This window comes from Sitodiplosis mosellana, unplaced genomic scaffold, assembly GCF_009176505.1.
Source record: "Sitodiplosis mosellana isolate CC-2019 unplaced genomic scaffold, AAFC_SMos_1.0 Smas_scaffold_2, whole genome shotgun sequence".
NCBI classification, from domain to species: domain Eukaryota; kingdom Metazoa; phylum Arthropoda; class Insecta; order Diptera; family Cecidomyiidae; genus Sitodiplosis; species Sitodiplosis mosellana.
The window spans coordinates 6,752,861-6,766,049 of NW_022595245.1; the positions used below are offsets into that span (position 1 = coordinate 6,752,861).

At 37.9% G+C, this 13,189-nt stretch overlaps 2 protein-coding genes across 2 annotated transcripts in view; one reads left to right on the top strand and one right to left on the bottom strand.

The window, feature by feature from the left end:
- LOC129564879 (facilitated trehalose transporter Tret1-like) overlaps nucleotides 1–7,342 on the bottom strand; it is a 52,267-nt gene extending 44,925 nt beyond the window's left edge. The window contains exons 1-2 of the mRNA XM_055439080.1: nucleotides 7,248–7,342; nucleotides 807–1,453 (exon numbers count right to left, since the gene is read on the bottom strand). Of these exons, the coding sequence (XP_055295055.1) occupies nucleotides 807–899 (93 nt within the window). The 5' untranslated portion in view covers nucleotides 900–1,453; nucleotides 7,248–7,342. The remainder of the gene's footprint in view (nucleotides 1–806; nucleotides 1,454–7,247) is intronic.
- The window catches only part of LOC129564880 (mediator of RNA polymerase II transcription subunit 20), a 60,377-nt gene extending 49,544 nt beyond the window's left edge, over nucleotides 1–10,833 (top strand). Inside the window, exons 3-5 of the mRNA XM_055439081.1 lie at nucleotides 9,879–10,042; nucleotides 10,222–10,317; nucleotides 10,408–10,833. Of these exons, the coding sequence (XP_055295056.1) occupies nucleotides 9,879–10,042; nucleotides 10,222–10,317; nucleotides 10,408–10,659 (512 nt within the window). The 3' untranslated portion in view covers nucleotides 10,660–10,833. The remainder of the gene's footprint in view (nucleotides 1–9,878; nucleotides 10,043–10,221; nucleotides 10,318–10,407) is intronic.
- The last annotated feature ends 2,356 nt before the right edge of the window (nucleotides 10,834–13,189 follow it).

A 13,189-nucleotide genomic window follows, 5' to 3' on the forward strand; every position in this document is an offset into this window, starting at 1 on the left:
GTCGGTTCCATTGAAGCGGACGACTGCCGCAGATCTCGTGTGACTCAGCCGTGGAATCTCGATTAAAAGAATTATTGTTTGCCTTTTACACACTCATTCACATGCCTCAGTTGCGTCTACAATTGAAGCGGCGCGTAATAAGTAGTTTTATGTGAATGTGTCAGCTGAAATGAAATATTACTTTGCTAAAATGTTGTCTTTTTTGCCGCTATGATGGAATGGCAACCGCGTCGCTTCTCTCTCGTTGCTCATTGTATTTTTTTTACAGTCAATTAATTCGGATTTTTATTTGCTGACACAACATCAACACTGAGCCAGCCGGAGCTGTAGTGTTGGGAATTGGAATGGATTATTGAAATTTATTGGCTTGAATTGAACTAAAAATGTAAATATTTACGATCGGATGAATGGATGAATTATGCAATTTTTTTACGCATTCGCATCAACAACAACGAGCGAGTGTGAAAAAAAAACAACATAATAATAGTGAACACAAAAAAGCAGCAACATTTTTAGATTATAGCTTAAATATACGCGTAGGCGTTTAGTTCGCGATCTGCTATGTTCACTACTTGAATTGAACTAAAAATCTATACATTTCGCTGCAGGGAAACCGTGTGTTTTCCGCACTCAAATCAAAGCATATCGGAGATTTTTGATGTCTTGCGCGAACGCGCGTACATTGGGCGCCGCGCACAACGTTCAACGAACGAACGGGCTTAACTTTTGAGATTTACGATCGACTTTTCGAAAAGCCAAGCTGAAAATGTCTCAATCTGAAATTGAAATTTTGTATTTACACTTACCGCATATTTCAAATCCCGTTGAACGCGATACCGCGCATTCAGACTGTTGAGTTTTTCATAGTAGATTTGGTTGATCATTTTATCAGAATACATGTTTCTCTCCTTATTTTGCTCCGTTTAGAATTAGTATTATTGTCGTCGTCGTCGTCGTCGTCGTTATTCTCTTTTTTTCTTCCTAAGTATTAAGCCTTTTCTTTGCGTTGCGTCAAAAAATTTGATTCAAATTAAAATATATGTATATCCGTGAGTGAAAAATGTGGTTGAGTCGTTAAAAACTATCACAAATCAAGATAAAGTCACAAATCGAATGAAGTCGTCGTCGTCGTCGGTTTTTCCTTCTTCGTCGTCTTCAGTTAAATGGTGCAAATCGTTTCCGGTGCTAAATCGATGTCAAAAGCATTTTTGTTCGCCAACGGTTTTTTTATTTTTCTTCTTCTTCTTCTTCTTCTTTCCGATATCGTCGACTGCTCAGCCTCGCACAGTGATTTGTGTACGTTCCATTGGAACTATTCAATGGAAAAATGTCAAAGAACTGCCGACAAATCGAATAAAAAAATAATGACACAAAGAATAGAAGAACGGAAAAATGGCGCTTAAATTGAGTGTTTAATTTTGGGCTTTATAACAAGAGGTAATAAAAAAAAGTGCTGCAAAAAAATCACACAAAAAGAAAGAAACACACGAATTAGTTTTGAAAGCGGAATAAAATATTTGCAGAGAAAACGATTTCCTTTTTCACTTCTTCATTCTCTTTTCCGATTTCTTTTTTTTTTCTGCACGTATTCAGCCAGCGTTTTTCTTTTCGCAATGCTTTCAAGATGATTTCACTCGGAAAAGGTCTTGAGCTGTGCTCGATGATGATGTTGATGATCGGTGATGAGGAAAAATTCGCAATAACTTTTCTTATAATTGACGTCTTCATCATATCAAACACAAGCGACATCAGCACAATCAAGCATCAGCAGCAATAATAACAACGGCACACCACATACTCATTCACAACATCGACGTCTCTTCGATAAAATAATCAAAGATAAAAGTTTATCCGTAAAGATAAGCGAAAGAGAGCAAGTGAGAGAGAAAAACGTAGAGAAAAAAACCGAAGATATCACACCGTCGCACTGCTCCAAACAATATTGAATATCGATTCGTTTTCACGGAATCTCGCATCAAATCCATAAATATATATATATGTTTATAACATAATCTAGTAAGATATAGATTCAATAACGAATGAGAGAAAAAAAAGACCGAAAATAAAAGATGATGAAGAAAATGGGATCGAATTGCGAGTGAAAGCGAGCATTTTATGTGTGAAGGGATGTCGGTGGAGCCGATGAGGAAAAAAGGTATCTGATCAAGACAAGAATGGCTGTGGAGAAAAGGAGAAAAAAACATTATTTCGCTTGAGCACAAGAAATGACGGTGGCAAGAGAGCGAAACTGAGTGTAAGGAAGGGTGGGTGCGTGAGAGTAAGAGCGAGAAACAATCGGGCCCATCAACTTTGGAGGAAAATTGGAAAAAATTCTAAAAATGTCATATAATTGATGAGCTTTGAAGGTTTCGCCAATAAATACGTGCCACACCGCATACAGCTAGATAAGCACACGAAAGTGGTGTAAAATCGATGAAGACCACGATAGACATCCGAGATTGTGCAAAAAGCAAATAGCAGACGTTACAAAAGCATACAACACACACACAAACACTCACTCACATTCACTCACATAGTCACAGTCACATTATCCTTGGCTTGCTCCTCAACGGTACGAAATCGAAACGATTTTTCTTCGACTTGTCCGTGTGGAACAGCTGACTGAACGGACTGGAATATCAACCGCAAACTCATCGTTTAAAATGAATTGCATACACTCTTTCTCTCGGTCGTTCGTTCGTTCGCTCACTTGCCACAAATAAGCACACCCAAAAAGGTTGTTAGTAATGATGTGAATGGATAATAGTGCCGGCAGTTTATATGAGTTTTCTCAACAACTTTTGTTTTTCACTCTCGTTGACATTTTCGCCACACATTGTGTCAACACAAAATGGACGTTGGCTGTGACCGAAAACTTTTCCAAAATTATTTGCTATATCGAATTGGTGGGGCCATTCTTGTCGCAAACTACGGAAAATATTACGCTATTATCGTCAAAATAAATGATGGAGCTCTTGCCAAATCGAGACGTTTACGAAAATTAATGTCTCTATTTTAATTAAAAAGATGATAATTAGACATTGGCGACGGTGGTTGGGTAGGGGCAGTACTCGGTTGAATACTTTTTGCACGCGCGCTCGTGTGCGTGTGAGTGAGTTCCACTGATAACTCATTTTGGTTCACTGATGATTGCAAATCAATTGGCTTTTGATGGTTGTTTAATTTAATTTTGTCTATTTACAAGTCGAACGTCGCACAGCTCCAACGCATGGATATAACTCTATTTACAAATGGTGTATTTGTTTAGTTGTCTATTGCAGCAGAAAGCAGCAGCAGCAGCAGCAGTAGCAGTAGCAACGTACGTATACAAACAGGCTGTGCATGTTCAAACACAATGCTCACAAAGCTTGGCTTGACCCAGTTCACACGTACCGTACGGACGTAACACATGCACACCCGATTTGGCGATTAGAAGCGGCTTACACAGGACAATTTATGTATAACCATTCGAAAATTCCCAAACATTGACTCCATCGCCAGCGATGATGATGTCGATGGCAGCTATTTTTGCAGCGGCACAACAAGAAGCAAAATGCAGTCGACAACAACTTTTGCTAAATATTTGGCGGACAACATCACTGCCAAATGATAACACACGTATATACAGCATACACAACTGACACTTGACTGCTCTATGCAAGCAAACACATGAAAATTGAAATTCGCTTAACAAATAACAGCAATGCAGAAAAACAGTAGATAGCAAACTAGTATGCTATTTGGGCACAATGGAAATGAAGAAGCACTCTCCCTCGAAAAAAAAACGTCACATACACTAACGACGAAGGCTTTTCATTCTAAAAACTCAATTGCAATATATTTCAATTGTTCTATTAGGTTTATAATGCCTAATTTCATTTGGGCAGCTTCAATAGCTAGCATACAGCATACCACAAAAGCGATGAATAATTTAAAAAATAACAACGAAGAAACGGCACAATTTTCCCAAAACGAATCGAGTACTTGAGCTTTGGACGGCCTTTTTGTACATTTTTCGTCACAACGGTTGTTGCGGTTTTATTCTCAATGTGCCATTAATTCACGCATCATTCACTTTGAAATGTCCATGAGCAAATGTTGATAGCAATCGTTCTCAATTATTTTCCGGCGGGTACAGAGGGTGAAATAAATGATTCCCATTTCAGATACGTGTCACTTTGTATTTTCGAAACGTAGGCCTAATTTTCCACACCAAAAACTTTTTTCTATTCGGTGCATTTTTCACACTGTCTCTAGAAATGCGATAAAATCGACACACACGTACACATTTCACTTCTATTCAACTGCGATTTGGGGCGTTGGTATTTGTGTGTATGTGTGGCTTTCAAAATAATTTATTGCAATAATTTATGTTGCACACACGTCTTTAGTGTTATTTATGAAACTATTTCCATGTAAATAGAGAGATTAAATACGTTGTCAACCATGTGATAAAAAATACTTCCTAGGTTTTTGGCGTTGAAGTGTGTGTGTGTTACGAAACCTCTCGATTTTACATTGTGATCATTTTTGTGCAGTAGAACAGATGCAGTTACCAATTTTTGCATTATTTGTTAAAGGTGAGGCGGTACCAGTGTGTACGCCTGCGGCAATATGTAAATTTTTCAACTTTAACAACACTATTATGGGAGTCAATTTTCGCATATTTTATCTGCATACCAAGTCATGATTTTTGTTTATGCCAAATCGTGGCGGAAAAGTTGTGGAAATGGAAATTGAACGAAAATATTCGAATATTTAACGACATTCGGTTGTAAGTAAAAGTCGTGATTATAAAAAATGCAGACAGAGAAATGACACAGTTTCGGTGTAATTAAATTTTCAAATAAAGTCGAATAAGGAATAAGACATGTTTTTTTAGGCCGAAAAAAGTGAATTTGCCTGCGGGACGACACTTCATTTTTATTCAAACAAAGAGAATTAATGAAAATTCATTGAATTTTCATTGTTCCATTTATTATTATTCCAAGTGTGTATGAAGCAAGCGTGCATCTTTTTTTATTTCGGGGAGATTAGCTCCCGCAAGCGAATTTCTTTTGTTTTCATAGTGTTGAGCCAGCGGGCTTAATTTTATTGCAAATTAAATGCAACCAAACGCAAATAACCATTGTGGATTATGTCAAAAAATAACAAATTTCCAAATGCAACCAACCACACTAATACACCAAAAAAATATTGGACATCACTGTCTACGTCATTTCTTGTCGTAGCCTCCAGTATCCATGTCAAAACCAATACACAAATATGCTGCTGATGGTGGTGCTGTTGTTACACACTGCACTGCAGATAATTCATCTGGTGAATTTACCAAAAAAAAATGTATACAAAAGACATACGGTGTTTGTGATAGTTGAACATGTGCTACGCTACAACCACTAGGGGACTAGGCTGAGTGAAAATGTTCGAAATTCGAAATGAAAAGTGTTTCAATCCTTTTTGCCCCATTCACTGTCCCAGCCAATTCGTTAAATTTTTTTAATGGAATCAGTTTTATGAAGTCGATCGACTCGTTAATAAAACGATGTGGATTCGAACAGCAGCACATATCAAAAAACAGTTGACAATTGGTTCGCATTTTCTTCAATGGAAAATTGCAAATGTTTGCCATTTCACTGTTTCATTTCTCTATCGATTTTCAGTTTTGTAAACAATTTTCCCAATGCATGCAATGTAATATGTCGATGTGGATATTTTGTTCGTTGCACGCTCTTCCGTTCCCGTCCATACGTGAATATGCACATTTATCACCGAACAACCATCAAAATAAATGTCGTTATCGGTTCTGTTGAATAAATTTTTGATGCGAAGTTAATGAACCACCATTTTCTGAGGATATTTTTGTCATAAACAGTCCGTATTTCATTCGCAAAGCATATTTTCAATTCGCTCGCAAAATGCAAAATGCACCAAATCAATTCGACATGAAATATGCGTGGTATGATGTTCAAATATGAATTTTCCAACCATTGTTTGGTAAGCCTTTGATTTTCCATCGAAAATTGGCGAAAATTTTATGAAAACTTAAACTCGTTGAAACTCACATTTCGAACGCAGTGCTTGAGGTAGCCCCAAAACCATGATACACATACACACAATATGATTATGCCATTTCATTCCGTATGTGGCCAAATGTCAATAACACCGTAACTTCTAATGTATTCCATAATGAAATCGATTTTTGATGGAGGGTGAATGACGTTGCTGCTCCATTGTTTACTCTATCTCTTGCCGTCGTCGTCGTCGTTGTTTGCCGCGAATCATAAGAGATTCCATTTCAAATATAACAAATCTTTCCCGAAACGTTTCCTTCTCATGAATAATCGATGGGAATCCTTATGTAAGCACATTGCTGCTGCTGCTGCTACTGCTAACGAGAGAAATTAACGTGCCTCGCACAGACATTATTTGATCATGAGTAGAAATTTACCGTTATTTGAACGATTTGGTTTTGGAGATGAACCAAAAATAGACCACATTCCACAGGGAGTTTTCAACGCAGAAACAAAACTATCCAGTCAACACTTTTTTCGGTGTGTCGGTAAAATGGATTCGATTTCAATTTAATTCTCATGAGAAACACATTCGCAATTCGTAAGCCATTTCTCAAGTTTTCGCAACCGATGTTGGGAATTATTCGCAAATTTCTGGTGATTTTCGGCAATATCATTAAAACATAATTTATATGATTAGGTGTGTGTTTATACGATCTATGTAGCAATTTCATTCAACAAAAATTGCGAAGATATTCACACTTCAGAGCCAATGTTGATGTTTTCCAAAAGGAAAAAAAATGTTTCGCCTGCGTTGATCGTATTTCGACGACATAACAAAGACCACTGTGAACTCTTATCACTGCTGCTGCTGCCTTTTCGTGTTTACTGCTGATGTTGATGTTTTTTTATTCGTAATGATGTTATCATAAGCAAATATGCTTCTTTTTTTCTGCTTGCACGTTGTGTGACCCATCGTCCAAATCTGATGAAATGAAACGCACCGAACCGAACATCGAGAGAAGAAAAACCTGACCTCAACGCTCTTTGCATTAATATCTTTTTATCAATTATGTTAGAGAGAAATTATCTAGGAAATTATGACTGAAATCCTCTCGCCTGATAAAAAGAATGCGAAGCAAAAAAAAGGACCAGAAAAAATGAACGTGAAAAAGAAAACGACAGAATAACCAACAACAACAATAATTCGAAAATTTGTTCAAAAGAACCACTAACTGTTATTCGGTGTACACGGTATTTCGTTTACGTATCCCTAACAAACGAAAATAATGCTTAATGCGACTGTACGCTATGCAACCCGCATCACAACTGAATCAAGCCATCTACAACATAAGGTTCAAGGATTCCACACACAAAATAATAATAGTAATAAAATGGATGGTGTTGGGGACCAGAGAGTGAGTGAGCGAGAGAAAAAAAAGAGGAAAAACGGTATATTTGGAATCTGAGAAAGCGCCAATAACACTCTCAATATTGCACACTGTTGTGAGTGGTGCTGCAAACGTTGTTCCATGTGTACCAAAGGCATGGATGGAGCGAGCAAGCAAGCAAGAGCCATCCAAAAAAGCAAACAACAATACAAACGGTGGTGGTTATGCCGAAAAACTTTCAGTGTATGCTTGAAAATTCTGCATTCGCTGTGCCATTTGATGAGAGCGACATAGGCGCACCAATAAAAGCGCCATACACACGATGCATGCCGAAAATCCAAAATTTGTCCCTGATCCATCGCAGTTTGAATGCGAAAATAGTTGCTTTTCGCCCGATTGTTCGCTTCACTTTCGTTTGCAAAGTGTAACGCGTTTTAGAGGCTGTTGTACCAATTGTCGATCGATTCACCTTAAATAGTGGTGCAATGCGTTCAACAATCGAATTGAAAGCATCTAACGGTTGAATGAGTCGCTCAATGCTGTGCATAGAAACTAAAGCTTCTTTCGTTTGTTTATTCATTTAGTTCAAGTGTGGCACGTATTGTTGAATCGGCAAGTTGAATCAGCAAGAAAAAACAAGCAAAAACAACAACAACAGGAAATCGTCTGCATTTTGAATGAAGCTCAAAAGAGCTCAGCTACAGAAAATAGTAGAAAAAAATATATTCATATATGAAGGGTGATTCTGTGTCTCGTCGTGTATTTTATGCGAGTGGTACATTGAATGAAACGTCTCCATTCAAAAAGCTTTTTCTTTTTGTTGTTTTTTTTATATTTCGGGCATTGTATTTTCAGTCCGATATCCAAACACATTACAGCACATGGATCATTATCATATGCGGCCTGTGTGCGTATTTTGTCTTTCATGCTATTGTTGTCTTTCTTCGCCGACGTTTAACAGTGTACAGCACACACACAGCACCCCATCAGAATGGAATACGGAATCATTTTCGTACGGAGAGTTTGAGGCGAAAGTTTGAATATGAATGTAAATAATCGCACCGCAATACGACACACATTCGCACGAAAAGGACGAACACACCGAGAGAAAGAGAGCAAGATATGTCTAATATATCGAAAACTCATAAATTCTGTCAATGTTTGTTGTGAGAGGGAGAGAATATGCATGCGATTGTGTGTTGGTATGTGTGTGTGTGTGTGTGTATGTTTTGGACAGGATCCAACAAATTTCGGTGCACATAGCGGAAAATGATGATTTATCCCATTGGCCGCGTACTGCATATAACGCGCTACACCACACGATGTGACGGACTTTTCCAGCTATTTCTCTTCCATGTGCTTGCTAAATGTCAATGTGCTGAATACGGGTGATGCGCCTGTGCAAGGCCACACCATCACCATCACACATTATGAACAGTGAAACATGGTTTGATCTGAAGGATTTACTGTGTGCACGTCTTCGAAACATTCCATTTCGAACTGACACAATAGCATTTTTGTTAAGCCGTCGAGTCTACATATAGAATCATATGCACACTGTGCGATATTTTGATGCCATACACACATTCCTCCACATTCCCCATTCGCTGAATTAAACCATTGCACCTTATTTACTTCGAATGTTTCGCCTGTTTTCTTCCTTACTTCAGAGCTGACTTGTACATACACATGATAATCATATCGTGTATCGACCGAAAACGTCAAGCTCGAGACACATAAGAACTCAAATATAACGAGTGCCTAACTGTCTTTGATGATTACAACCATACGCATTGAGCCAAGAGACAATCACCTAAATGAAACAATGTTGGAAATTGAATGGCATGTATTTCCATTTGCGACTATTTTCGGCTGGTGTCAGATTCCGGATGCGAGAGCGCGCGACAGCGGACGGGAGAGAGAAAGAGAGTGAAAGCAAGAGAATATCTTCCAAATTGAAAACCACAAATATATGTACATCGTATATATTTTGTGAAATGTTGTGATGTTGTGATGTTGTGACATTTAAATTCATACCAAATGGATTATGATACGCATGAAATGATGGTAAACATTTTGGACATTTATCATTTTCCATTCCAATTGCTGAAATTACCATTTAAAATTGAAACACATCTTTGCGACTCTCTCTCTTTCTCGAATGTAATTTCCAGAACTTAGCCATTTTCTAACAATTAACGAAATGTGATAGACATCAACAAACCACCACTACCACCACCACCACCAACATAAAATTCACCCAGTTAATTTCCGCTTGAAATTGAATCGCCCACAAAATATTCATACTCTGTTGATGCATGCGTAGGCGGTATTCTTTTTTTCAACATCAGATATGAGCCTTTCGATTAAAATTGTTTTCCACGACATTGAATTTGAATGTGCGTGTGTTTTGTGTCTAATTTGATCCATATCAGCGTATTTATATTGTGTATGTTTGTTGGCTTTTTTTTTGCAGGCAATTCCAAGCTGATCCATCAGTTGCATAATTCGGAGCATCCGACGTCTGTGTTTTCGATTTTGGATACGGGCACCAAGCAAATCCCATTAGTAGCTGATTCGCTCTTTGATTTGCTCATTCTCAAAATGCAACCAGCATATTCGTCGAAAAAACAAACGAAGGTTCGTACTAAACACACCAAACTCTCTCTCTCTCTCTCTCTCTCTTTCTCTCTCTCTCTCTCTCTTTCTCTCGATCGCACTCATATAACGAAAACGCTCTCTCAATAAATGGAATTTACATTGTGCCAAAAACCGATAATTCTATATCCTTTAATTTAAATTTTAATGGAAATTTGCAGATTGAATCGAAGGGGCCCCGTTTTGAGTTGTGTGATTTTGTCATCAAACTCGGCAGCGTTACCATGAGCCAAACATTCAAAGGCATTCTGGTTGAGGTAAGCCAAAGACAACAAACCGAGAATACAAATTGTAAACACGGCGCCGCATTACTACATTGCAATTATTTGTCATTTGTGTTGTTTCAGGTGGAGTATCGTCCATGTGTGATTCCGGCCAATTGCTGGAATTTGATACGTGAATTTATGCAAGGTTTTATGGGCGCTAATGTGCCGAATCAAATTCCATCTTATTTTACGGCCCAATCACAATCGCCAGGTGTCACACATCCGAAGCAAAACGATGTCTACCAACCCATTGATACGATCCAACAGTATTTGGAACATTTCAGCAATTATCGCAAGCAAACCAATGCACCTGTGGCCACTTCACGCACCTAATTTCCGCTATCGATTTCTCTCGGTCCCATTTTAAAATTCATATCTCATCCGAAAACTAACCATAATCAACATTATTTCAAATGCAGCAACCGAAGAGGTGAATGAAAACAAAGAAATAAGAGAGAAGAATTTAAAGTCGTAAATAAAAATTTGCAGTTTGCATTGGAACCGTAATTTTTGGCATTTTCATTATGCGTGTATTTTGTTTTCTTTCCATCCAAAGTAGAATGAGTCGATTTGTCGACTTCTGGAATTCATATTCAATATTTTGACACATGATTGGTATGTATTTTATGCAGTCTCCGCACGAAACGTTTGTCGCAACCGCACACTGCACAGTTGTACGAAGCCAAAGTAAAATATACGTAAACTCGTGCACAAAAACACACACACACTCCCGTGCACCCGACTCAATGTCAATGAACGCGACAGAAAAGAGATTTGGTTTAAAACACACACAGAAAAACCGCAATAAGACCACAATTTACATAAAACACTCGGAAAAGGTATCCACTGTCGCTTGAAATGGCTTTCGCTGATAACCTTAGCAACCAACCATCTCGCAATGAGACGCGTCTTGTTGCGTTGTGCCTTCTCTCTCTCTCTCTCTCTCTCGTCGAGCTGATTTTCGTTTGGACACTGAGAGTGGCTCGACTTTAATACTTTAATCCTTTTACTATCCCAAACTCGAGAGCCAAGCGCGTCGCAGTGACACATTACTAGCGTGCACGAAATACCGAACGACTCACATAGTCCCATATCTATGGCAAATAGTTTATGCATAATAATGTAAGTAAGTGAATCTGTTGGAGCTGTCAGTGATAATGTTGCAGACGGCACAATTTCAATGTGAAAACAATAATTTTCGAATAAAATGCGTTGGCAACGTTGTAAAAATTCCGAGAATCAAGCGTTTTATTAAAATCCATTGAGGTAAAGCGAGGGACGCGTTGTGAATACATATTACCGCCATCGTTGATTGTCAATATCGCAAAAGACAAATTATTCGTTGTGCGCCAATAAAAGCAACAGGAAAAAATGATTCTGCTCTAGGTATGACGGCGATACATTGCCAACGTCAAAAAGGGAACCGATTACGAATATTTCAAAAAAAAAATCAAAATGCAAAACAATTATGCAAATACTGGAGCAGCGCTGGAAATAAAACACGTCGAACCGATACTTTTCGAAACAGCAAGCGTAAAACAAACAAAAAAGCCGAAAAAAAATATAACATGGGCTTCAAATTAATCGGAACTAGAGAATGCGACGTCAGTGTTTGGCTGTTGAAATTGGGCACGCAGCCGCGCATAGCTTTGCATAAGAATCATCGTTCATCTGTTAAAGCAACAACGCGCTACATGTGAAATGACACAAAGCGAACAAGCACAACATATTGAAATGTGAGCGATTAACAACACCAGCACATTTTTTTTTCTGCATGCGAATCGACAACCATCAAATTGAAATCAGAGACGCTCTTATTTTGTTCATCATTTTTCTTCGTGCAATTTCTGCATTCTTTTTTTTCTGCTTCGTCGATGCAATGATCATTTTCTGGCTTTTGCTTCCTTTTACATTTCATGTTTCGGATTGAGTTTCTTTCCCAAACAATTCGCGCGCCCAATGTTGATCGGAGCTCGGCTTGCATCGTCGTGACTGTGTCTGTCTGCATATCGAGCAAATCATTTCGTTCGGACGATTTTTGCATGCAGTTGTTACATTTCACACACACGCTGCGTGGAAGTATCTCAGCCGACGACACGCTTAATTTCCAGTTAATTACAACGATATTTCACATTCATTTGCATCTTCTTCTTTTTTTCAACCACACCAGACATAAATCAAACAATGAAATCGATCAGATAATAAAGACTCTGTATTAAAGAGCAAACAGATGTGCTATAAAATCAATCGATGAACAACGGCGCTCGCGTACTCTCCGATCGATGAATGAATTCATGAACATAAGTATGTACAGCAATTGTTGCAATTTTGCATAGCAATAAGTGTTTTTACACCGGCAAAGAACACTTGCTTACATGACTTTTTAGCAATCGCTTTTTTTCACAGCACAATCAAATACGTACAATTCGATTCGTTGAGTGATTTATTTGTGACTTTGGATGTTAATTAGAAAAAAAATGTCATTGTTTCGAGTTCGAAGAATGCTATTGTTCTAGGAAGTGCATAAGCTTTTTGTTTGTATCTTTTTGTACTGTCTAATTCCCGTTTTTGTGCCTTCATTCGTTTTGATTAGATAAACAACTTCTTCAAGCAACTGCCATTAGCATTGTAAGTAGTTTTCTGGTACTTTTAATATATTTTGATTGAAAAGCAAATCGATTAATTATATGTGGCCATAGCTTGAGCGAATGAATGAACTTGACTACGTCGATCATTTTTTTTTCTTATTCAGTTTTTCCGTGAATTATTTAATGGATACGTCATTTGAATGAAGATATGGAGAATTGCATACCGACTGATTGATATTCTAAATTGCTTAGTCTTCATTTGACATTAAAAAAGC